Raw genomic sequence first — 25,815 nt, 5'->3', positions numbered from 1 at the left:
GTTCAGCGAGAAAACAAGCACTAAGATAATAAGTTAGTGGATTAGTGAGATAGAATAAATAATCCACCACTAATCCGTTATAAATAACCGTCTAATTCATGATCTAATTTGGAGTTTATGAAACTTAAAATATGTGGACTAAATCGTCCACTGCTTTCGTACCTTACGATTACGATACAAATCTTACGATTCGATTTACGATTTAATAACCATATATATATATATATATATATATATATATATATATATATATATATATATATATATATATATATATATATATATATATATATATATATATATATATATATGCGGCGGTTATATGCAAGCCCATTTTTGTATTAGTTCAAGACCTCCAATATAAAAATACTAATTTACCCTTAATGAAATTTAAAATTAAATAAAAAGCAAAAACATTAAAAAATAAAAAAAAATTATTTCCTTTGTGCAAGACCAAATAAAATACACAAATCCAGAAACCCCTCTTCCTTATTTCACGACTTAAAACTCTCCTTCTTCACAAACCCACCAAGAAATCCTACACAGCAAAATTATCAAATACATACCAAACATTCACGATGGAACGAGAAAACAATGGTATGGTGGTTTACGAGGGTGGAGAACACAATGAAATATGTTTTAATAGTTTATTTTTGCTTTTGGGTCGTTTTTTTTTTGTTGGGAAAAAAATTCGACGATACCAAAAATCGGTCTGCAAATACCGTTTTTTGTTACTAAAGTCGGTAACCACATTCCGATTATTTTAATAAAAATCGGTATTTAAAAACCGATTTTTGTAGTAAAAATAGGCATGACAACACCGATTTATTTTTGTATTATCGGTATTGTCATGCCGACTTGTACTACAAAAATCGGTTTTTAAATACCGATTTTATTATCTGTGTTTTTTTAAGACCGTTTTCTCATACTTTCGTGCATCAACCTAGGGATTGATGGAGGATTATTCAAATGAATTATCTAACGAATAAATATTTGAGATACGGAAAGCTCTACTCGATTGGGTTAAATGAGTGGTAAACGCCACCGAATGGTGATAAACATTTTCGTTTCAAATATTTAAAAAATATCAATTAACCAAATATATAATGTATTATTTAAAAAAAAAAATCAAAAAATATCGGTATTCGAAAACCGATTTTGTACTCAATAATCGACATTAGAACGCCGATTTTGACTTGTAAAGTCGACGTTGTGTCGCCAATTTGGTTAACATTATGACGCCGATTTTCGAGTACAAAATCGGTCTGGATAAACCGATTTGGGAAACCAACGAAAAAAAATAAAAAAAAAACCAATTTCAATCTCAATTTTTTTTCCAAAATCGGCCAAATCATTGCAACCCAACAAGAAATAAGCATAGATTAATGTTCATTCATACATATTTATCAAGAATCGATGTTCGATTAATGTTTTCGAATTTACAAATAAAAATTTAGTAAAAAGGACATCGATGCTCGATTAATGTTTTCGAATTTACAAACAAAAGTTTAGTAAAATGGACTTACTTGTTGGTGGTGGTGCGGTGGGTGGGTCGCTGGTCATCGCCGGTGCGGTGGAAGTCTCGCTGGTTGGCAGTCGTGATATTTCTTTTTTTTTTTTTTTTTTTTTTTGGTCTTGAACAAATTAAAAATAAGATTTATTTGTATTTGAGTATTATTTGTAGATAAGGATATATTTGTCATCTTTGGTCTTGATGTAATAAAATTAAATTAATTTACGGGCTTGAACTAATAAACTCATTTATGTGGTTTTGAACTAATAAAAAAATGGGTTTGCATATAACCGCCGCCATATATATATATATATATATATATATATATATATATATATATTGGGCTAAAGTTTATATATTTTTCAAGGCCAGCATTTCAAAACACCAGTTTTCTGCCAAAGAAAAAAATAAATAAAAGTTAAAAATTGTGTTTCTTCAAATGAAAATTTGATTGATGAGAGAAACAACTACGCCGGCGAGATATATATAGAGAGAGAGGGAGGGAGTCTAAGCTAAATTCCGTGAACTTCCGCCATAAAATGCATAATCCACCACCTTGCACGTCTAAGGCGGATTTATATTCATCAATTCTTCAAACAGGCATCAAAACCAGATGCCCTTTTACAGTGAAGCCAATCCACGCCCTCATACTCAAATCGGGACTTCACTTTGGTGTGTTCTTGATGAACAATGTCATGAACGCGTATGCGAAATCGGGGTTTATTTCCGATGCGCGCTACGTGTTCGATAAAATGCCCGTGAAGAATGTATCTACGTATAACACGCTCTTATCCGCTTATGCCAAACAGGGTATGATACACGAGGCACTCTGTGTGTTCGACGAAATGCCCGAACCAGATTCTGTTTCTTGGACCTCGTTGATTGTGGGGTACAATCGAATGGGTCGTTTCGAGGTTGCTTTTCAAAAATTCTTGGAGATGATCAAGTCTGAAGTTGTGCCTACTGAATACACGTTCACTAACATTCTCGCCTCGTGTGCAGCGATCGAGTCATTGGATGTGGGCAAAAAAGTCCATTCTTTTATCGTTAAACTCGGGCTCTCGGGTTATGTTTCCGTATCAAATTCGTTATTGAATATGTACGCAAAGACAGGCGATGTTAGGACAGCTGTCACTGTGCTTGATGGAATTAAATTGAAGAACGTTTCGACTTGGAACGCAATTATATCACTGCATATGCAGACAGGACAAGTGGAACAAGCACATGCTCAATTTGAGCAAATGAAAGAACGCGATATTATTTCTTGGAATTCGATGATTGCTGGTTATAATCAGTGCGGTTTTGATGCCAAAGCACTGAAAATATTTTCCAAAATGCTCAATGAGTCTAAACTGAAACCCGATAGATACACTCTGGCAAGTGTATTGTCATCATGTGCGAATCTCGAGGAATTAGAAACGGGGAAGCAAATCCATGCTTATATTATCAGAACCGAATTGGATATTTCGGGTGCAGCTGGGAATGCGTTGATCTATATGTACTCGAAATGCGGTGGCGTCGAAATAGCTCGAAAAATATTGCAAAAGCGTGGAAAATCAAGTCTTGAAATTATAGCTTTTACAGCTTTATTAGACGGATATATCAAGATTGGAGATATAACTCCAGCAAGGCAAATTTTCGACTCGTTGGAGAATCGTGATGTGGTTGCATGGACTGCTATGATAGTTGGATACTCACAAAACGGACACAATAACGAAGCAATGAAGCTCTTCAAATCCATGTTCGAAGAAGGCCCGTTACCTAATAATTACACGCTTGCAGCTATACTAAGCGTGAGTTCGAATTTAGCTTCGTTAAATCACGGGAAACAAATCCACGCAGCTGCAGTGAAGCTAGGGGTAGACTCGTCAATTTCTGTGAGCAATGCGTTAATTAACATGTACGCAAGATCCGGTAATATCGAATGCGCAAGAAAAGCGTTCGCTTTAGTACAAGGAAGAAGAGATTCGGTTTCTTGGACTTCGATGATTGTTGCTTTAGGACAACACGGGCTTGCTGACATGGCGTTGGAATTGTTCGAAAAAATGCTGTCTTTGGATATTAAACCGGACCATATAACTTACATAGGTGTTCTCTCTGCATGTACTCACGCGGGCTTAGTCGAAAAGGGGCGTAGCTATTTCAAAAAGATGCAAGATTTGCATGGAGTGGAGTCCACTTCGAGCCATTGTGCATGCATGGTTGACCTTTTCGGTCGAGCGGGTTTGTTAGACGAAGCACAAGATTTTATCAAGAACATGAAAATCGAGCCCGATGTAATAGCTTGGGGTTCGCTTTTAGCTTCTTGTAGGGCCCACAAGAACGTGGATCTTGCGATGGTTGCAGCGGAGAATATGCTCTCGCTCGAACCGGATAACAGTGGGGCCTACTCAGCTCTCGCGAACGTGTATTCAGCTTCGGGAAAATGGGAAGAAGCTGCGAAAATAAGAAAATCGATGAAGGATAGGAAAGTGAAGAAGGAGCAAGGAATTAGTTGGTTACAATTAAAGAGTGAAGTTCATGTGTTTGGTGCGGATGATTCGGTTCATTTACAGAGAGACGAGGTTTATCGGAAAATGGCGGAAATTTGGGAGGATATTAAGAAGATGGGGTTTGTTCCGGAAACTTCTTCGGTGTTGCACGATCTTGATGAAGAGTTGAAAGAGGAGATTTTGAAGCACCATAGCGAAAAGCTTGCGATTGCGTTTGGATTGATGAGTACTCCCGATGGAACGACTTTGAGGATTATGAAGAATTTAAGAGTATGTAACGACTGTCATTCTGCAATTAAATTTATTTCGAAATTGGTCGGTAGAGAAATTATTGTTCGGGACGCCACGCGCTTTCATCATTTCAAGGATGGTTTATGCTCGTGTCGGGATTATTGGTGATTGTGTACTGTGTTATGAAGACATAATTTTAAATTCCTGGCTCGATTTTTGAAATTTAATATTTTTTTGGAGTAAGTTTTGCGTTCCAATTTTCTAATATTCCGATTTCCGGTTATTCCAAATTTTGTTTCATGGAACTAGAATTAATTTTTCCCTTCCGAAAACAAAAAAAAAATCTTTTTTTTTTGCCCTCCAAAATTGCCAAGTTCGATACAATCTGATCCATTCGATTTTCACCTCTAGCTACAAGGAAAGAGAAATGCTGAATAACAAGCTGCTAATTTTACACATTGAGACAGTGAAAATTTACAAAACAGAGTAATATTAATATAGATACCTCAGAAGACAATTAAATACACAAATCAGCCTTAAAAAAAAAAGTGTATCTTTTCTAGAGTGGCTCTTAAATATATCTATCTGATCTAATTTACAAATACTAAGTCACAAGAAACAGCTCAAAAATGGGTACAAGGCTGATCTTTTTTTTTTTTTCCCGGTGAAACTGAGATTATTACATCCTAGGTTTGTTCAGTCGGGCGTGAAGACCAGCACGAACTTAAAGTGCGAAGACGTTGCAAATACTCCCCCATAGCAAGTAGGCCTTGTGCCGCTTGTCGTGTGCTAAGTATTCTATATATCTGCTGCAGAGTTTCTTGCCGAAGATGATCCGCCTGCGTTTCATTACACGATCACCCAAAAATTAATCTAAATTATTATATTGCTTAAGGCCTCATTTTGGTTGCCAATAATACGATCACCCAAAAATAAGATCCAATAAACAATTATTTTGCCAACCAAACAAGGCCTAATAAGAACGAAATTATATATGTTTGTTTTACCTGAACCACAAACCGGGCTAGAGCTTCGAATTTATCTATGGTAGAACCAATTTGATGAAGGTAGTTTCCTTCACCGAGTTGGCCTTCGGCTATGGTTTCCGCTAGAATATAGTGGAGCTTCTCCATTCCCTGCGATAAAGCATCTTCCGCTTGCTGACAAGATTGTCTGAGATTCGAAACGTCCAAACGTTGTTGTTCTGTCAGTGGCTCTAGATTTGGCATCAGAATCTGCTGCACAAAAGAAAATTTATATTTTATCTTGGCTAATCTAATATTATATACAATAGCAATTGAACGAGGCTTTATAAGCTTCTAAACTATTCGGGTTAATTGCATTTTCAACACCCACTGCGTTTACTCTAATTGTTAAAAAAACTCCCCGTGTTATAAATATTAGCAAAACTCATGGGTGGGGGTTATCGTTAATATTTATAGGGTAAATTACAACCACCCCCGAGGTATGGTCAAATTACGAAAAAATCCCTCATGTTTGGATAATTACATCTACCCCTCAACTATGAATTTTCTTACATCTCACCCTTATGACGTCAAATTCAACATAATCATCTAGATTCCGTGGAATATTCTCTAGTTTGTACTCGTTTTGTCCAAAAATACAGTTTTTGATGCACCACAATCTGATATATATACAAGCCAAAAAACACATCTTATGAACATCTAGCTTCAAAATTTGGAGCTCGAATGGGATAAAACGGGTCCAAAATTGAGAATATTCCATATAATCTAGAAGATTCCACTAAATTTGCAACCGCAAGGGTGGACGTGTAAGAAGATTTATAGTTGAGGGGTGGTTGTAATTACCCAAACAGGAGGGGGGTTTCGTAATTTAACCATACCTCAGGGGGCGGTTGTAATTTACCCATATTTATAACATGGGTGCTGAAAAACGAGGTCTTATGATGTGAAAGAAGTGAGACGGAAGTCTAAAATGAAGTAAAGAGCTACATATAAAGTAAGAATGAAATGTGCGTCCACCTTTAGAAGTTCCGAAGGGCGAAAGCCCGCAATCCACAAGAAAAAACGTTCGGCGGATGTTTTCCACATGCCCGATATGATGTGGAATACGTCGGCTTTTGCGGCGGTAGCTTTCATAGTGAAGAGATCGGAATAATGCCTCATTCCACAATCAACGAAAATATGAAGCTCCATATCCCCCATATCGGAATTCAAAGCACTCCTCAACTCGGATATTTGTCTATTTTGTTCTTCCACCCATTGTCCGTACTCCATTTCGAACGTAGCTATACCTGCATTTATAATTTTAGTAAATTATTTATATATTATCAATAACAATATTTTATAAAAATATAAACAATGCGACTTATTCCAAACTTTTAGAGTTGGGGTGACGATACGAAGACGGAGATTGTAATGCGCTAATTATGACATCAATCGTATTTTACCTAACTAAGTAACTAACCATGATTAATCCATATTTTAACTTAATGATAGGGAGTGATTATACTTCGTAAATAAGCCTACAAACCTGGGTTCGTTGTTTCGGAGTAACCAAGCTGACTAGTATCAATACCGCCACCTACGTATTGACCCTACCGCAAAAGAATCGCATTTTTAGATTCTTGAAAAATACAAATTAAATTGTCAATAAATAAATAAATTAAAGCATAGTAGAAAATTCTTTTTTACCTGTTGTAGTCTGGTTCGGTGAAGCTCTTGTTCTAACTGAATTAGTCTCAATTTACTACTTTCTAATTGTTGTACATATGCCTGCATCACAATAAATTAAATAAATAAATAAAATAAACAATTTATCCGACCAATAATTCGTTCGCTAAGTAACGGTTCTGTAATAAACAAAAAATTATAACTGATCTACAAAATATTGTGATGGAAAAAAAAAAATCGTACCTTTTTTCTAAGACGACTTTTACGAGCAGCCTCGCGGTTCTGTGCCAGGCGTCTGCGTACCTAATAATCCAATTCCGAAAGTTGAAAAATTAGCGATTTCAAAATTCAAGAGATTTAACGAAAATACAGTACAAGTAAATTTCCGAAAAAAAAAATGAAAAATGAGAAAAAGAAAAAAGGGACGATCGTATTTATCTACCTTATCATCCGATTTACTTGCTTCTTGATCATACTTACTGGAAGGTCCAACGGTGCCATGAGAAGTATCTTCCGACTAAACATAAAATCGAGAAAAAACGAGAAAGTTAAAATATAATCCGATGAAAAAAAGGTTGATTAATACATGAATTGTTATTACAATAAATTGTGTACCAGGTTGTCTAGATTAGTTTCGATCTCAAACATCGACGGTGGAGATGTTTCGAGGAAATTGTTTCCTTTGAAATCCCACATTGCCATTTGATGCATCGGCTCACATATTCCCATTCGTTTCGATGGAACAAACCGAGCAGATGTAGAATTCATCGTAAATTGGAACCGAGAGATATATAATATATACTCCCTTGATTAATCAATATGAATTAAAAAAAAAAAAAAAAATCGAAGTTAGATTTTAGTACAAACATAACATAATAAACCTCTGAATTTCAGTACAAACAGATTGCAAAACAAGAATCATGTATGAGAGTTAGCTTAAAGCTTAAAGCTTAAATACAGCTTTTTTTCACACAGACATATGCACAAACACTTAGCACGCAGTTGAAAGTGCAAAGAAATATATGCAAACAGTTGAATTTGCGCACACAGCAAAACAAGCAGAGTGAAGACTTCACATAAGTAAGATAGAAAGAAAAGCTACAAGACAGTAGACACACGTTCTAACACACACACACACGCACAAACACGTGTGAGTATGTGTATGCAATAACATACAAAGGAAGAGAATCAACACACATAAGAAATCAAACCCAGTAAATATATACTAAAAAAAAGATCAATCAATATATACTGATACGAATTCGTTGATTTTTCTTTCGACCCATTACATGAATCTTCAAGAAACATCCTTCGACAAACAAAATCATTAAAAAGAAAAAAAAAAGAGAGATGAATTAGAAACCTTTTGAGAAACGAAAACTATATTAAAGAGGGGAGTCCGACGAGAAAAATAACCGAGAGAAAAATACAGTGTCCGCAAATGCAGTGAAGAAGAAGCATCGAATATGAATGTAAAAGCAACTTCTTTTTTCAAATATTTCTATTTAAAATGCCCAATATAAAAATAAAAAGAAAAAAGAAAAAAAATAATAGTAATAATAAATAAATAAATAAATAAGATAAAAGTTTATTGTAACTATTGCATATGAATTAGGAGACAATTCTGAAGGAGGTGGGGTCATCAGGAGGCAATTCTATTATAGATTAAATACTGAGCGGATCAGCTGATATTTAATATAAATCGGATTCCACTAATTTTTTAACACGTGGCACTCTTAAGCTTAAACTCTTAATGAATCACGGATCAGTCGATATTTAATATAAATCGGATTCCACTAATTTTTTGATATGTGGCACTCTTAAGTCTAAATTCTTAATGAATCACGCTGATTATAATTAGGGTTCGAGGGGTTACCGGTTATGCAGGAGTTTTTTTTTTTTTTTTTTTTTTCCAATTATTAGAATTAGAATTATATTTTTATTTAAACTATCTACGTGTCAATCATCCTATGACATTCGATTTTCCTATTAAAACAGGTCATCCGGTCTAAATTTGCACCCATTTTATAATCATACAATTCAAAATCAAATTGAAGGTTAAATACATATTACACCCCTAAAGTATATTTTATATGATATTTACACCCTTAAAGTATTATTTGTAACACTTACCTATTAAAGTAGTATTTAATTTATATTTTAAATTTGAATACCTCAAAATTGTCTCCATTGATATTATTCGCTATAAATTCGTCTGAACTCGATTTGTGAACTAATGTATTTGAATACTCTATTTGTTGTTTGGTGCAATTAAATCTTGTTCGAGTTTGAGTGAAATGTTATTCAATGGTTGGACATGAGTCGGTTTTATCGACTAATTGATTCATTTCCGTCCCACATTTTTTTGTCGATAATCGATAATTAACCAATTCGTATATGAATTGGGTTGATCGATGGTTTTAAATTTACTCAAAAATTCGGTTGGTCGGGTAATATCGGTCAACAAACTTTTTTAATGATAAAAAAAAATATTATGAATATTTAGTTGTAAATTTTATTTTTAATGCTAATATAATATATAAAAGAAGTCAAAACTCAAAAATTCAAAACACAAATTTATAAACCTCTACATACTATTTATATTTTATAATTCTTATTTCATATATAAATGGTCGATAACATAATACCTACCATCGTAACCATCCCATTGTTTACCCTAATTTATCGACCAAATTTATAAACCTCTACACAGATTATTTTGAATATATTCTGATTTTCTTTTAAGAAAAAAATCTTATTATTATAAGAAAAAAAATAATAATTAATAAATAGATGGTCTATAATATCTACCAACCGAACCATTGTTTATCCAACCATTAACCAATTCATAATGGTCAGGCCGATAATTTTCACTATTCAGCAAAATCGGTTAGTCGGATCGAATAGGTAACTGGTCGATAATTGTTCGACGCGACCCATCTCTAACCCTATTCAAACCATGCACAAATATAATTTCAATGTCATATAATATTGTTTTACTGTGATTTTTTTTATCGTAGGCTACAATGATTTAATTAAATTTTAAAAATAAGCTACTACAGTGAAATGATATTTGTAGAAAATAATTGGTAATAATAATAATAATTAATAATATCCACTAAAAAAATAAATAAAACAAGCAAATAAATTGCGTCACTGAATTTGTAGTGGTTATGGCTGCCCTGAAAATGCGCACCAGGTCACTCTCTCACTCACTACACTTTGCCTCTTCACCTCACCCCAATCGTCGCTAATCTTTTTATTTTATTTTAATTATTAATATTTTGTCTCATATTATTACTATTTTAATAATACAATTCATATATTTAATATTTAATTAGTTAATGTGTCCAAAAGCTCCAAACCCAAATCAGATCACCTAGCTAAAGTAGTCAAACAAAACCTAATAAAACTCAACCCAAAATTGGATAGTTATAACTATCACATAATTATTTTGTAATAACATTAAAAATTCTACCAATAATCGACATCTGACCTGATCGTCGAAGGGTAATTGATGAAAAAAATTCATAATGTGTAGCATAGCGCCTTATTGTATTGTAGGTCAGGTGAGTATATATATATTCTCCGTTCGATTATCATCAAGCTGCAGTGACCCTCGTTTTCCTAATCATAATGGATTGATCCAGCTCAATTCAACCTATTCTTTTTGTTATTCTTTATATTTATTGATTTATATATAAATAGTCATAAAGTAAATTCTTTTGTTTCGAAAAGAAGTTTTGCCTATGTAGATATGAATTTAGAGAATCCAAAATACAATTCAAACTATTATTCATCCACAATAATATTGAAGCATAAATTCAATAAATCAAATTAAATATCACACTATAAAAAAAACACAAAAACCCAATTTTATCTAATCAAACTAGGTTTTACACTCGACTTTTTTTTCTTCCGGTTTTTCATTTTGATCTAGACAGGGACCAACGACCGAGTTGCATCTCAACCGGTCGAACCGGCCGACTCGGTCCGGTTACGAGACACAGTTGCTTATTAGAGAAGGGATGAGTAAGTTTAGCACATTCTATCCACTAATTAACTTTACCAAAAAAACAATAATTCTTGATTAGTGAATTAATAATGCCCTAAAGCTGTTAGCTCAAATTCCAAAAATGAATCTCTTAAAGTTTAACCTCCACTTTTATCCAATTAACGACTCTTTATTTCTTCACACTTTTTTTTCTTTTTTTTTTTTTTTTTGTATTATCCAAATAACGACTCTTCATTTATTTTAAGAGTCGTTAGTAGCCATGGCTCTCTCGAGTTGCCACAGTGTTTTGCTATAGCTTTTCATCTTTTTATTTATATAAAAAACTACAATTTTGGAATTTTTTTATTGTCCATCATTTTATCCTTTTGCATAAAGCTAACTTCACATACAAATGGAAATGGGACTTACTTTATTGATATCTTATCCAATTATTATATCCATTAGGTAAATTACGGCCACCCTTGACTTACGGTTCAATTATGAAAATATTTCTCATGTTTTGGTAATTACAATCATGTCCTTCAACTATGAATCTACTTACGCGTTCACTCTTTGGTGTCAAATTCAATAGAATTTTCTAAATTTCGTGAAATGTTATCTAGATTGTACTCGTTTTGTGCAAAAATACAGTTTCTGATGCACCACAATCTGATATTTATAAGCGACATTATAGTTATCTTGTTTCAAAATGTGGAGCTCGAATGGGATAAAACGGGTATAAATTAGAGAACATTCCACGTAATTTAGAAGATTCCACTAATTTTGACGCGACAAGGATGATCGTGTAAAAATATTCATAGTTGATGGAGGTGATTGTAATTACCCAAATATGAAGGGGTTTTTCGTAATTTGACTTTACCTCATGGGGTTGGCCATAATCTACCCTATCTCATAATACAAATGCTATATTACTTCTAGTTAGCTTTCGTTGAATTAAAGCTGTTAGAATATTATTCGGAGCTAAATATAGTCGAGAAAATGACGAAAAATTACAGTAAATTATGGCGTTTTCTATCGCAGTAGAAACGAAACGCTGAATTATATGATGATAAGTTTATTGAAATTATCTGGATGGGTTGTAATTTTTTTTTAACAATCCAAAAAACATTTGAGTATTACGATTTCAAATGAATGGTTACAACTTGTAATGTAGTTTATTCTATGTTATACGGTGAAATGCACCGAGGAGATCTTTACACTAATAATATCAAAATCATTAATGACACACTTTTATATGAAAGTTGTTGGGTGTTTAATGAGTCATTTTAGTAGTCCAATTTGGAAGCTATTTACTTTTTTAATCACTATGAACACATCAATCCTGCGTGTTAAGACTATTATTATAAAGGTAACACACACATGTATATAATATATGTTTTGATTAGGATATAATCTTAAAGTAATATTATATAGGGATAAAATTAAAAAAATAATAAAAAATAAAAATAATCAAATTCCAAAGTCAAACTACCACACAAAAAAATGCATGATTTGAATTGTTGATATCACAACTTCGAATACATGCTTCCAAATACAAATATACTAAGAATAGTGGTAGAGCCAGTATAGGGTATAGCTTTTTCAATATTTCTTAAATCTTTATTAATTTATATAGAATATACAAAAATTTGCGTGCAAAAACACTAACGGCTCCATGAATAAATTTTAAATGCATTTGGTTCCCGAATTTAAAATTCTGGCTCGGTTGATAATATATACATATATAGGTACATATCCATTCTCCTTATCAAATGGATAAAAGTATATGCCATTATAGAGACTAGCATTTATTTGAAGTGTTTTAGTGGAAGACCACCTCCACAAAAATTATTATTTATTAACAATACATACTACTTTTTAGTTCTTGAAATTTTCAAAGTTGTGATTGTGGTAAACTAGATCTCTACAACCATTGAACTTCACTATGTCATGGTCCCCCAAGAAATTAAAAATAAAATATATATGGTACTTAATATAATTTATTTTTGTATAAAATAGTGTGTTTATAAGGAAATAAATTTTATTTTTAAATTTTAATTTAACTTTTCTATTAACACTAATGCATGATTTGTAAGTTTAAGAAGTTTTAATATGATATCATGATCATATTATAATTATATTTTAAAAAAAATAATTAGTTTTTTTTAATACCCAAAAGAAAATATTTGGCTTTCTATTTGTATCTATTTATACATAGGTGGAAAGAGATATATACCAAAGTATGTGGAGATACCAAAGAATAGAATTAAACCTATGCAATAACTTATATTCTCTCTTAGAATATGTATTTTATTTTCTCTAATAGTGTGGTTTAGACATTTCTTCATTTTTACCTAAAAAAAGTACTTATGCTAAATTCAATGTTGGAGAATATATTTGTTGTCACTTTTGTGATCGAGTATATATATATAGTATTAATTCGTAACTTAGCAAATGGATTCGAATTTGGATCAATGATACATAATCATTTGCTCAAACTGCTAGTTCATTTTTTGCAGAACGTAACAATTTTTATCTTGCCATTAACAATATCAGGTTTACATTGATATTTTGTATATCATCAATTATTATAAAATTAACGATAATACATGAATAGTAGTGACTAATATTCAATTATCTTTTTCTTTACTATTTTGCTATTTTGTTAATTTGTATTTAGTGAAAGGCATTATAAGAAGAATCGAATTTAATTATGGTGTATATACAACTTCTTCAAAGTACAGCAATGATGGATAACGTGTCGCCACAAAATTGAAAGATTCATATACTCCAAATTTATTCTAACTTTTAATGATTCTCATGAAATTGAATAATTGCATTTGGAATTTGGATAAGTTTGGTGCCTTTTGACAATTGAACTATTGAAGTTTGTGTGATATTTGCTATTCGATAAATTAATAATCTCACTTAAATAATGATCTGTCTTAGTCCTGACTCGGTGAAAATGTATTAAATCATTAGTTAGATTATTTAATATTTTACTAAATTAATAAAATTTTATTATGCCGATCGTATTAATTCATAAAGGTTTAATTGTATTTACAAAATATTTTCTATGATGCATTTTTGATACACAACTTTCTAAATGGTGAATATTAAAGTGGTAGTTTGCTACTTTCCTTAAAGAAAACTGATATGTCTAATTGGACCAGTTTAATGGACCTAAAATTTCTTAATTTACTGGGCCACGAACCCAATTTTAAAGATCACTAGAAAGGAAGTTCAATCACCTTCAAATAAGGTTTTTGGGCTCGACAATTACGATTAATTAATTCCAGCCCGACAAGCTCAGTATAAATAAATGTTATAATTCATTTGTTAAGGTAAGTTCAATATTCTAGCAATACAAGTCTCTGAATTCTCTCTACGACTTTTGCAATCCACACGTTTGACTTGAGCGTCGGAGGAGTTTCCGCCGGATCAAACCCCCACTTAGTTTACGTGTTATCTAACCGCAAATATCTCGAGATCATCAAACTCGTGAGCCAGTGATTCAGTTTGCTCTTCCAACTCATCATACTTAAACTAGATCAGGGGATCTATCTTTAGTATCATGAAAAACGATATGAACTATTTGGTAAAAAATAGTACCAATTTGTTTGTTTGTGCTTTTTAACCAAAAATCCCACATTAAATACATATTTCACGTGCAAACAAGAAAAGGGCCGAATTGATCACCCTCAATATTTTATTGAAGCAATTCTGATGGCCCAGCCCAAATAATATGAGCCCATTTTTATGGGTCAAGTGAAAAATAGTTCTTTCTAATTTTATGGGATTATCTTATATTAGCTCCTATTTTTTTTTATTTTTTTTTATCGTATTTATAATATTTATTTTCCTAGATATAATTTTTGCTTATCAAACTCATAAATATGTCATTACTTTTAAACAATAGATGATTTTATATCTGAATATTTCTCAATTACTCATGAACTAATGATCAATTTTCTTCTGTCAACAAAATTTATCGATTGTTCAAAAATCAAATTTTTGTTTCTCTCTCAAAATTTGTTGTTGGCCAGGGTGCGCTAGCAAAGAGGGGACATAAGGTAAAATTGTTCTGTTCAGTGCCCATATAAACCAATTACAGTCACTCCTGAGATATGATCAAATTACGAAAATTCCCCTCTTATTTGGGTAATTACATCCACCTCTGAGGTATGGTCAAATTACGAAAATCTCCCTTTAAATATTTTTACATAAAATTTATATTCAGTTTGGTAAACAATATGAAATGTTGGCGTACCGAAGATTCGGTTCGGTGTTACCGATGTAACATCCTAAATTTATCTCTGGAGGAGTTTTTCCGTAAGATAATACATATTTGAGGGGTGACTGTTATTACCCAAACAAGAGGGAGGTTTTCGTAATTTAACCATAACTCAGGGTGACCTTAATTTGCCTAAAATTTAAGCTAACCTTAAAATCTAAAAAAAGAAATGAAAAAAAAATTAAACAAAGCTAAATACATCATAAATTATTAATTACCATAAATTAACTTAAATCAAACACACTTTGTTACCAAATCAACGGGCAGCGTGTTAATATCTGCTTGAAGAAAACGCTGCCCGAACTGCCCGAACCCCCTCTGTGGGGATTACGGTCAGCTCTCCCCACGAATCATCACCATTCCACCAGTCAGTCGGTCACTCTTCCAAAGCTACTTTCTCCTGCAACTATATTTACTTACATTATACTGTATCTATAGTTTCCCCTCTGCTTGATCGGACGGTCCAGAATGAAAGTTTCCTCAGATCTCACCCCCTCCGCTGCTTAGCTCAACAAATTCTCAGATCTACTCGATCCATCTTCAGATCTGTTCTTCCCCGTAAGTTTCACTCCATTTTTTTTTCTTCACAATTTTGAATAAATAAATAAATTCATTTATGCTGATTTCGAATTTTCTGGATCTAGTACTTTTTATTATTAAATTTGCTAAAATTATCATTTTTTTTTTCACACACGCAGTTTCTTTTCACACTGTGATTAAATTTCTTTTTACAGAAAAAAAAAAAGTTGGTTTCTGTCGTCTTTCATTATTTTTTTTTAATTTTTTTTAATTATTATTTTAAAATTGGGCGATAATATGTGCAGATCCGACGGTCAGAATTTTTTTAAGAAGTTTGAAGTTTGGAGTATATATATAGAAGTGAGGAAAATGGAGATTAACTGTGGTTCGGTCAAGTTGACCACGATTAAGGAAAACATGCTAACGTGCGCGGGCGGAGATGCAGCTTTAGCGGCGGCGGCGGCGCTGGTCTCTGCTCTGGTCAACGCTCAGCTGGCTGTCTCAGTCCTGTCGCAGGTAATTTCCAAACTAAAAAGATTTATGTTTTTTTTTCAGAAATTAATTTAAAATTATATATAAAAAAACAATTGAGCTGGATTTTAATATTTAAATTTTAATTTATTGAAAAGACGTTGTCAAACTATTGGTATTTGGGTTTTAGGCCTAGATTCGTATTCGTTATTAAATTAAATTATTTATTTGTCGAACAAAAAAAACTCATTATTATATTTCTTCTTTCCGATTTTTCTTTTCGATTTTGGAACCATATTTTTCATTCCGAATTCCCAAACCACAAATTTTCGATCTGATTTTAATTTCAAAAATAATTAGGGAAAACTTATTATTATTCCAATAATTTGAATATTATTATGTATTTTAAAATAAATATGAATAAAAAATAAAATTTATGATTTCCATCTATTCCAATCAGAAAAATGCCAATTTCGGAACATGTATATTTTCATTCAAATTTTCAACTGATTTTTCGATTTAAAAAAAATTGAAATAATTCTAATAATTGATCCGACTAGTTCAAGTTCCACTATACTTAAAAAAAAATCGAATTTTGGTCCTTGCAAATTAAAATATAGGCCTTGCGTATGGATTGTGGATTGGACTATATATATTAATTCCTAACTAACAAACTTTTATTTAGTTAATAAGATGTTTTGTTCAATATATAATAAAATATTAAAATTTGAATTTTGATATGAAATATTAATTTTCCCCAATTTTCCGAATTCTTCAATATTAATTTAATTCTAAAAAGCAATGTGTGTGTGTATATATATATTTACATATGTATAGTAAACATTTCTCAAAATAATATTGTATTGAACTTCAGGAATGCATGAAGCTACTACTTATGAACCAACCTAAGTCGTTGAGGGGAGATCATCTTCCCTCCAAACCGGTAGATTCCGAGGATGACGATGGAGATGACGACGACGATGACGAAGACGATCCTGACAATGAAGAAGAAGAGGAAGAAAATAGTAACGGTGCGAAAAACGGGCCGGATGGTGGGGCCCGCAAGGTGGAAGAAAACGGCAATAACGAGGAAGAAAATGCAGACGAACAGGAATCCGGTGAGGACCCTAATGAAGATGATGACGATAATGATGATGATGAGGACGACGATGATGATGATGAAGATGATGATGACGAAGACGGTGAGGAAGAAAACGAGGAGGAAGATGAAGAGGAAGAGGACGAGGAAGAAGCCCTACAGCCTTTGAAGAAGAGGAAGAAGTAAATGTGTAGAGTGTATTATATATATATCCTCCTTTAGATATATATTTGCTGTCTCTATATTTATTATGACTTATATTTGGTGAAACTATATATTATTACAACCTAGTTTATGAGCAGCATAGGAGGGTTTGTTTAGGACTATATATGTAACATTTTAATGTATGCCTGTCTGAGTAGTGTACAACTCTCTCTCTCTCAGTTCCTTGCGGCTGTTAAGATATCATAAAGAAAGGCTTATTAGTTAAATTAGCATTTGTTCTATGTTACACCCGATGAACTTTGTCTCGTTTTATAGTTTACCATATATATGTATACAGTATATATCTCATCTGGATTTTATTGTTATTAGTTTTTTTTGTTTTCTTGGTTCAATATTGTAAATAAAATTACATTTAGTAAGATATAAGTTTTTTTAATCACTTGTATTATATGTAATAATATATATGAATTTTTTTACGGATTTTGTTAATAAGAATACATTACATTAGAATTTGTGATATTTTACAAAATTTATAAATAAATTACAAATTAGTTTTTAAATATTCCATTAAAATGTAATTAAAAATCAATGACAATCTGCTTTCTGTGGCATGGAAATCGGAATGAAATTTCTGAACTCCGCCAATTCCGATCCGGAAATATGCGTATTTACAACCGTATTTTTCACTCCGAATTCTGATTTGTCCGAATTCATTTAGAACGAAAAATGGAACCCATTTTTCACTTCCGAAAAAATAGAAATTTTCCGAAGAAACCATTTCGAATCCATTCCGTCCCATTTCCACCCATGCCGGAAAAAAAAAAAAAAAAAAAAAAAAATCTCCATGAAAATCCATTTCAAGAAGTGGATCTGGGTCGGGTCGGGTTGGGTTAAGACCCACCCACTGCCAAAATTAGTTCCAAGACTTCTTCTTTGAGCACATTTTACTCGTACCAATTGTTGTTGGCTTCATCTAAAACAAACCTCGGACTTTGGAAGTCTGGTTTCCGAAACCCCCTTTTCGCCGGAGCGGTTGTTAAAATTCATGCCCGTTGTTAAGAAAAGCGTTGAATTCATCAACCGAAAGGGGTTTCCTTTTTTCCTTTACATGAAATTGAATTCGAATTGCTGAATTTAATCGTCTGAAGAATGGGCGGCGATCAACCCGACGACGCTTCGCCGCTGATGGCGCCGACGCCTATGGCGGACCCCTCCGAAATTGACCTAGAGGCGGGCCCCAATGAGCAAATTCAGTGCCGAATTTGCCTCGAAACCGACGGTGAAATTTCCTCAACTTTACCCAATTTTCATTTTCTAGGGTTTTTAGTCGGAAAAATATGATCTTGCTGTGAATTAGGGTTAGAAAGGTGTTAGGGTTTTTGTTAATTGTTTACCAGTATTTATATTTACATGTAATCCAAAATTGTTTCAGATTTTCATCAATGGCTGTTTTATATCAGGTAGGGATTTCATTGCTCCTTGCAAGTGCAAAGGTACGTCGAAATACGTTCACAGAGAATGTCTCGATCAATGGCGTGCCGTCAAGGTAACAAGTTAATCGAGAACTTATTCGTGTTTCTGATCTCTCGTTGCATTCGAAATTTCTCGTAAATTTTATCGAGCTATCGACAGTTGCTAATTACTCGTTCGATTATAATTGTTTTCCATTAGGAAGGATTTGCTTTTGCTCATTGCACAACTTGCAAGGCTCAATATCATATACGAGTACACGGTGTTGCCGATAGGAAATGGCGAACATTGAAATTCCGGTTTTTCGTCACTAGGGATATTTTATTTATCTTCTTCTCCGTGCAGCTGGTATGCCATGTCATCGGATAATTATTTCATACATTCTATTTATTTGAAAAAAAACACGTCTTTCTGAATTTCGATACACGTACTTCTCGTTACAGGTTATTGCTCTGTTGTCGTACTTGGTGTATCTTATTGACGGTTACCAGAAATTTTGGCTTCGTCTCGCATGGGGTTTTGATAACGCACTTAGTTTCTACTACATATGCGGTAAAATATCTTGATTCGCTTATATCAAACCAATGGTGTCAATTTTTTCTTATCATCTGTTCGGTTATTCAAACAGGAGGGTTTTTTCTGTAATTTGACCTTACCTTAGGGGGTTGGCCGTAATTTGCCCTAGATTTTATGTGAAAAAAAAGTTGCATTAGTGGTGAAAATATGTTGACTCTATATAGTTGAAATCGAAGTATATATTCTTAATCTAAGAATTATCGTTCAACTTCAAGAAGTATCATGTTAGATTTTATTATTTTACCTTGCGGAAATCGAAAATAAGAACCTATGGAGAATTGATTCATAAACGCTACGAAATTAAATCATTAACACATATGGACGAGCAGAAGTTGTTTTTGATGCATTAAAACATTCAAATTGTATTTTTTTTTTTTGCAGGGGCGTTATTATTTTTCGCTTTACTGGGTTTATCTGGGTGCTTTATAACTTGTTACGACAGACGAGTGCGCAACGATCTAGCTCAACCATGTCGAGAATTATGCGTTTGTTGTTGTCATCCTGGGTAAATAATAATCTTTTTTTTTTTGTGGCGTATTATATTCTTTATTAATAACATAAATGAACAAGAATAATTTCTCCATAAATATGACTTTTTTTTTTTTTTTTCTCATACTTGCAGTATATGTGCCGATTGCCATTTGCCAGGAACGCTTTGCATGTGGACTGATTGTACCACGTGCTTCGAAGGTTGTGCAAGTACAGTTGGCGAATGTGGTTGCTTGGGAGGTGCGGGTGAAGCTGGATTGCCGCTTTTATTTATAGTGGCTATAATAGTGCTCGGTTTATTTACGGTTATTGGAATATTCTATAGCGTTTTGGTGGCTACAATGGTTGGTCAAAGGATTTGGCAACGACACTATCACATTCTTGCAAAAAGAATGCTAAGCAAAGTAAGTTGTTATATTTAGCATATATAGCTTCTTTTATCCCGTGTCAAAAAAAATAAAATTCGTCTTACTCCCGAACAAAGATAAAATATTTATAATTAAAAAAAAAACTAATAAATATGTTTGAGATATAGCAAAAATTATGAAGCGACTCAAATACCCGTATCATTATTTTTTCTCAACTAATTTCTCTTAAACTAATTAAGCGTGATAAAAGGGTAAAATTGAGAAAAGCTTTCTTGGCATGTTTTGAGATGTGGTGAGGGGGCCATAGCCCCCATAGCTTAGCTACGCCATTGGCCTTTTTTTATTTTATTTATTTATTTATTTATTTATTATTTTTTTTTACCTACTATGAAATTGTATCGTGAACCCAATTTCGTATTTCGTGTTTCGTAGGAATATGTTGTTGAGGATGTTGATGGTGAGATGACGGAAGCTGATTGGTCACCGCCAGCTCTGCCGCCAGAGCATGTTCAGCAGCTCAAAGCTCTTGGCCTTCTATGACTCTGCACCTTCTACGGTTGTCTCTATTTCAGCACCGAATGTAAAAATTAGGAATCGACGTAAAAGAAATACACTTGATTTCTTTTTTACCCCCAATTATGTTCATAATCGAAGTAACCGTACAACTGATATGATCTTCGTTTTGTACATTGTGAAAAGGAAATAATTGATAGCTATAGTTGAGTGTAGACTCAACCACTTATCCGGTATGTGGTCAATTGGCCGGTTAAAAGGGTCAACGTTTTTTGGTCCCAACCACTTAATCACAATTGAGAATCTGCGCATAATAGATGGTTCTTGATTCTTAATTACACCTGATGAAATATATTGAGTAACTTTCTGTGTTTGATTTACATAAAATTATACAGATATACATATGGATGTGTGTAAAATATGTATACATCTATAACTCCGGTACATGTTTCCCTAGTTAGTTTATGCACACTACAAAATGACGTGGAATTTTGGACTTTAGTTTGCAAGTCATGTGCTACCATGTGCAATAACTTCGCAACCTTACTCTATTTTGTGATTTTGTCTAATGTAGATAGATTTGGTATAGAAAGGTGTATTATACTAATTTAATATTCGAAAACATTATATTGAAATTCAATGAATTTGGTAGGATATCAGTTTGTTGGATTTAGGCTTATTTTTAGGCACTAATATCCTTTCAAATCTTGATGGTTATATTTTTGCATCTTGATAAAACTTGCTCGGGCAACTTAGTTAAAAAGTTTAATAGATAATAGTCATCTTAGACTATAAATACATTATTATCCTCCAGGCTCCAACTACTCCGTAAAAACCACATTCACTCCAAAAAATGGTATTTCTTCCACTATTCCATCTGTCCTTATCAGTTCCCGGCCGCCGACCGCTTAACTTTCCCCAAAATATTATCGAAAAAATGTTATTTTCAGAACAAATTCTCCAATGAAGTTTTCAATTTTCAGTTTAAATTGTGTATTTACAAGTCTAAACTCTGCAACTTAAGATGTCTAAACTATCTACTCTCAGTGTAAACTGTCTAACTAATTTGTCTAGCAAATTCAAAATATCTGATCGAAGTGTTAATTGTACAAATATTTTGAAGAGATTTTTAGACAATATTTCCATTTTTTAAAGTACCCGTTCATAAGAGACTTTCAAAAGTTTGCTCCATATTTAAAGAAGGGAAAACATTGATTTGAAAAAATATTAATTTAAATTTGAAAAAGTAAAAGTTGACCTAAAGAAAAGGTAGGAAATAGTCAAGAGTACAACCGATATTAGTTGTACCTTTTTGACGCCCATGGTTTGACATACCCACCGTCCACCGACTGCCTATCCGGCCTCTTACGTCAATGCTTACGTCATTACCTAGCCACCCACCACCGGCCCACCCAAAACCCCATTTCACAACTTTGAATTTTTTTTTCATTTATTTGAGATTTTAGGACAAATATTATTTTGTAATGAAAACTCAAGATTAATTGAAGTTCATTTTAATTTCTATTGATATCTATATTTATTACTTCAAGAAAAGTTTAAGTTGATATCAAGATAGTTAAGTTGAAGTTGTGTAATGTGTCCAAATCCAAAAATGAAAAAATATCTGACTTGATTTTTTTTAGATGCTATACCTGGTGAAATATATCGAGAGATTCTGCACCATTTATTTATATATAATAACATATATCTGATATATGTGAATATGCATATTTAGTGGGTAGTTCTTTATAAAAATCAATCATACAAGATCAGTCAGTCTATTTCATCAGGTGTAGCATCTCATATACCTGATATATTTAACCAGATCTATCATCTATATTTATCCATAAATTAAAATAAATGTTATATTTTAACAAAAGGTAGGTTGAGTTTGATTATCAAGGAATATTTTAGGAACTTATAAGGCAAGATCCTTGAAGTTTCTCTAAGTGGAAACGTGGACACATACAATCGATAAGCCATTTGAATTATTTGACTTTTATCAATCCTCATTGTTGGCATTATAAAAGAAATCTCAATATGGTTGCAATTTTCTTGAAATAGTATTATAAGGTCATATTTATTGACCTTATACCTCCAATTGGTATTTAGTAGTGCACCTAAACAAACCCAAGTTTCATTTATTTAAAAACGAAGACTTAAGTAACTATTAATATAAATCCTGCAAATTGGGGAAGATTTCGAGATAATTCCATAAATATTAGAAATAGTCCACACAAAAGATTTAAAGTATAAGTATACGCAAATAGGTGCATTGGGTAAACATACATTCTCGTATAATAACTTGTAAATTATACGAAAGACGTAAATCACACTAGATTAACCATGTGTGATAAGCTCCAGTACTTATTAACCGTTGACGAGGAAATTCGAACCCGAGTCAATTAGCGCTGACTCACTTGATCCATCTGTTGGGCCATCCCTTGCGGGACCGAGTTTGAGTTCTTAATTATGAGGGTAAATTACAACAACCTCCTGAGGTATGATCAAATTACGAAAAAACCCTCATGTTTGAATAATTACATCTACCCCCTCAACTATGAATCTTCTTACACCTCCACCCTTATAGTATCAAATTCAACATAATCATCTAGATTTCGTGAAATGTTTTCTAAATTGTATTCGTTGTGTGCAAAAATACAGTTTCTGATGCACCACAATCTGATATATACAAGCCAAAAAACACATCTTATGATCATCTTGCTTCAAAATGTGGAGTTCGAATGGAATAAAATAGGTACAAAATTAAGAATACTTCATATAATCTAGAATATCCCACTAAATTTGATACCGTAAAAGTGGACGTGTAAGAAAATTTACAGTTATAATTACTCAAATAGGAGGGGGTTTGTTGTAATTTTACCATACCTCATGGCCGATTGTAACGGGTACATACAAAATTTCAACGATGGATAATCTTGAATTGGAACTTGTCCTTACTATTGAAACTTGGACAACAAACTTTAAACAATTTAAAAAAAATTAAAAAAATCCCCCCAAACAATAGGCTCCTATATTCTACATATATTAAACCAACTTTAGTTATTTAATTAACTAAACTACTATTATTTAAATAAATTAAAAAAAAATAATCGTTTCATCATGGTCGGCAGTATTGATTTTCCCACAGAAAAGTATATTCCCATTTAAAAAAAAAAAAAAAAAAAACCTTGTACTATCAATCAGCACCTGGCGATCTTATCCATTTCTGTTCCCCCTTTAAATACCCACCCAAAAAACCCAGAAATTAAAATAAAATTCAAAATTCAAAAGAGGAGAGAGAAAGAGCTGGTTTTAGAGAGAGAGAGAGTTTGTTGACAAATGGCGGATATAGCAATACTGGTGGCGGAAGAGTACGAGAGGAGGGTGAAAGACTCGAGAAAGAATGGAGAAGAGATTGAATTTCTTTCGTGTGTTGGGTTTTTAGGGCAGAGATTTAAGGATTCTTCTTCTTCTTCTTCTTCATGGATCAAAGAGAAGCTTGTAATAATTGCGAATGATGATTATTACCAGAAGAAAATGGCGGGAATTTTGGGTTTGGCGGAAGAACCTAAATCACAGATGAGCCTTGCTGCTAGTAATTGTTTCTTTTCTGCTTGATTAATTAATTAATTAGCCCCTGTATGTATGTATATGCGTATGTATATATGTTTTTTCTTGTTTCTGTCTTTGGAAGCTGTAAATGAATTATTCCCTAATTATTCAATATAATTTGATCACTCTGTTTTTTTTTTTTTTTTTTTGTGGTTGGGTAAATTACAACCGCCTCCCTGAGGTAAGGTTTATTTACGAAAAAAGCCTTAATGTTTCCATAACTACATCCACCCCCTGCATTTTGTAGATTTTCTTACATTAACTTATTAATACTCTTCTGTAGTAGGGGATGGATGGAAGAAATTTATAAATTGCAGGAGGCTGAATGTAATTTCTAAAAAAAATAAGGAGTTCTTTTTGTATTTACACTTTATTCAAAGGAGGTGGTTGTAATTTACCCTTACATTGTTTATGGAAAATGAAAAATAAGTCAAATAATTGGCACGAAGAATGTGTTAAAATCTGTAGTGCTCGAGGTTATTAGTTATTCCAATTTACCGCAGTGTTTCTTAACTATATCTTAAAAGAACCACAATTTAAATTTATTTTGAATTATAGTAAAAGAATTATGGCAAATTGCGACCACCTCTGAAATAAGGTCAAATTACGAAAATATTACTCTTGGTTGGGTAATTGCAACCGCCTCCTTCAATTATGTATTGTCTTATAAGTTTATAGTTGCAGTGTCAAATTTACCTACTGAACGAGAGTAATTATTTATAAGACAATAAATAGTTGAAATATGTTTATTGGTTGTAATTACTCAAACAAAACATGTTTTCTCATAATTTGATATTACCTTAGGGGTTTGGCCGTAATTTGCCCAATAATGGATATGAAGACGAAACATAAAATTAGGAATATGGGCTACTAACATTGGCCATTAAGGCCCGGCCCGACTTCAGTAAATGGAACAAGAAACAATACGACGGCCCATTGCAGATGGATTGAGATTTAAATTTTATTTAATACTTAAAAGCGTGCTTAACGTAGTGGGATATCAACAACACGTTTTTGATTAGTACCAACAAATTCCTAATAAAACATTAATGAAGCTTACAAAGCTTCTCTTCTTCTTCACACACACCTTTCTGTATATATAATAAGCCACCGGTTCTTTTCTCTGCCCATCTGCTGGTATAAGTCTGCCACATGTCCCTTTCTCTTCAGAAATGTCCTCGTACTTTTCGTCTCTGAAAACCGAGGAAAGTACGCTGACTTACCGAGATACAAAATCACCTCGCCACAATGACGTGATCTTATCTTGTGCGCGACTTCCCTTTGTGTATCTCGCTTGCCACTGGCCCGTTATACCAACGTTTATAATTAGGCCCCCTCCCTAGTCTTGAGCT

General features: G+C 32.9%; 4 protein-coding genes across 6 annotated transcripts; 3 read left to right on the top strand and 1 right to left on the bottom strand.

The window, feature by feature from the left end:
- Positions 1–1,903: 1,903 nt before the first annotated feature.
- LOC105965327 (pentatricopeptide (PPR) repeat-containing protein) lies at positions 1,904–4,479 on the top strand. The gene has a single exon (XM_012989870.2). It carries the CDS (start codon positions 2,053–2,055, stop codon positions 4,402–4,404), a length of 2,352 nt encoding a protein of 783 aa, XP_012845324.2. The 5' UTR covers positions 1,904–2,052; the 3' UTR covers positions 4,405–4,479.
- Positions 4,480–4,709: 230 nt separating this feature from the next.
- Positions 4,710–8,385, bottom strand: LOC105965323 (transcription factor TGA1). Of its 3 annotated transcripts, none has more exons than XM_012989866.2 (9): positions 8,254–8,385; positions 7,506–7,695; positions 7,333–7,407; positions 7,134–7,193; positions 6,912–6,992; positions 6,751–6,814; positions 6,240–6,511; positions 5,244–5,471; positions 4,710–5,075 (listed from the first exon to the last, which is right to left on the bottom strand). In XM_012989866.2, the coding sequence occupies exons 2-9, from the start codon at positions 7,656–7,658 to the stop codon at positions 4,923–4,925; spliced, it is 1,086 nt and encodes a 361-aa protein (XP_012845320.1). In that variant the 5' UTR covers positions 7,659–7,695; positions 8,254–8,385; the 3' UTR covers positions 4,710–4,922. The 3 variants fall into 3 exon arrangements, with proteins under 3 accessions (XP_012845320.1, XP_088678657.1, XP_088678656.1); XM_088822531.1 differs by having other exon boundaries at positions 5,244–5,474; positions 8,254–8,377; XM_088822530.1 differs by lacking the exon at positions 8,254–8,385 and adding an exon at positions 8,143–8,241.
- Positions 8,386–15,358: 6,973 nt separating this feature from the next.
- On the top strand, positions 15,359–17,698 carry LOC105965198 (uncharacterized). Its single transcript, XM_012989726.2, has 3 exons — positions 15,359–15,736; positions 16,003–16,213; positions 17,043–17,698. The coding sequence occupies exons 2-3, from the start codon at positions 16,067–16,069 to the stop codon at positions 17,451–17,453; spliced, it is 558 nt and encodes a 185-aa protein (XP_012845180.2). The 5' UTR covers positions 15,359–15,736; positions 16,003–16,066; the 3' UTR covers positions 17,454–17,698.
- Positions 17,699–18,160: 462 nt separating this feature from the next.
- On the top strand, positions 18,161–21,051 carry LOC105965015 (uncharacterized). The gene is made up of 7 exons (XM_012989525.2): positions 18,161–18,711; positions 18,893–18,978; positions 19,104–19,250; positions 19,346–19,454; positions 19,860–19,983; positions 20,101–20,371; positions 20,768–21,051. Exons 1-7 carry the CDS (start codon positions 18,582–18,584, stop codon positions 20,873–20,875), a joined length of 975 nt encoding a protein of 324 aa, XP_012844979.2. The 5' UTR covers positions 18,161–18,581; the 3' UTR covers positions 20,876–21,051.
- The last annotated feature ends 4,764 nt before the right edge of the window (positions 21,052–25,815 follow it).

Source organism: Erythranthe guttata, chromosome 8 (assembly GCF_056151865.1).
Source record: "Erythranthe guttata isolate IM_541 chromosome 8, IM_541, whole genome shotgun sequence".
Taxonomy (NCBI): domain Eukaryota; kingdom Viridiplantae; phylum Streptophyta; class Magnoliopsida; order Lamiales; family Phrymaceae; genus Erythranthe; species Erythranthe guttata.
The sequence above is the reverse complement of the archived record's forward strand: the minus strand, read 5'-3'. Positions and strand labels throughout refer to the sequence as shown.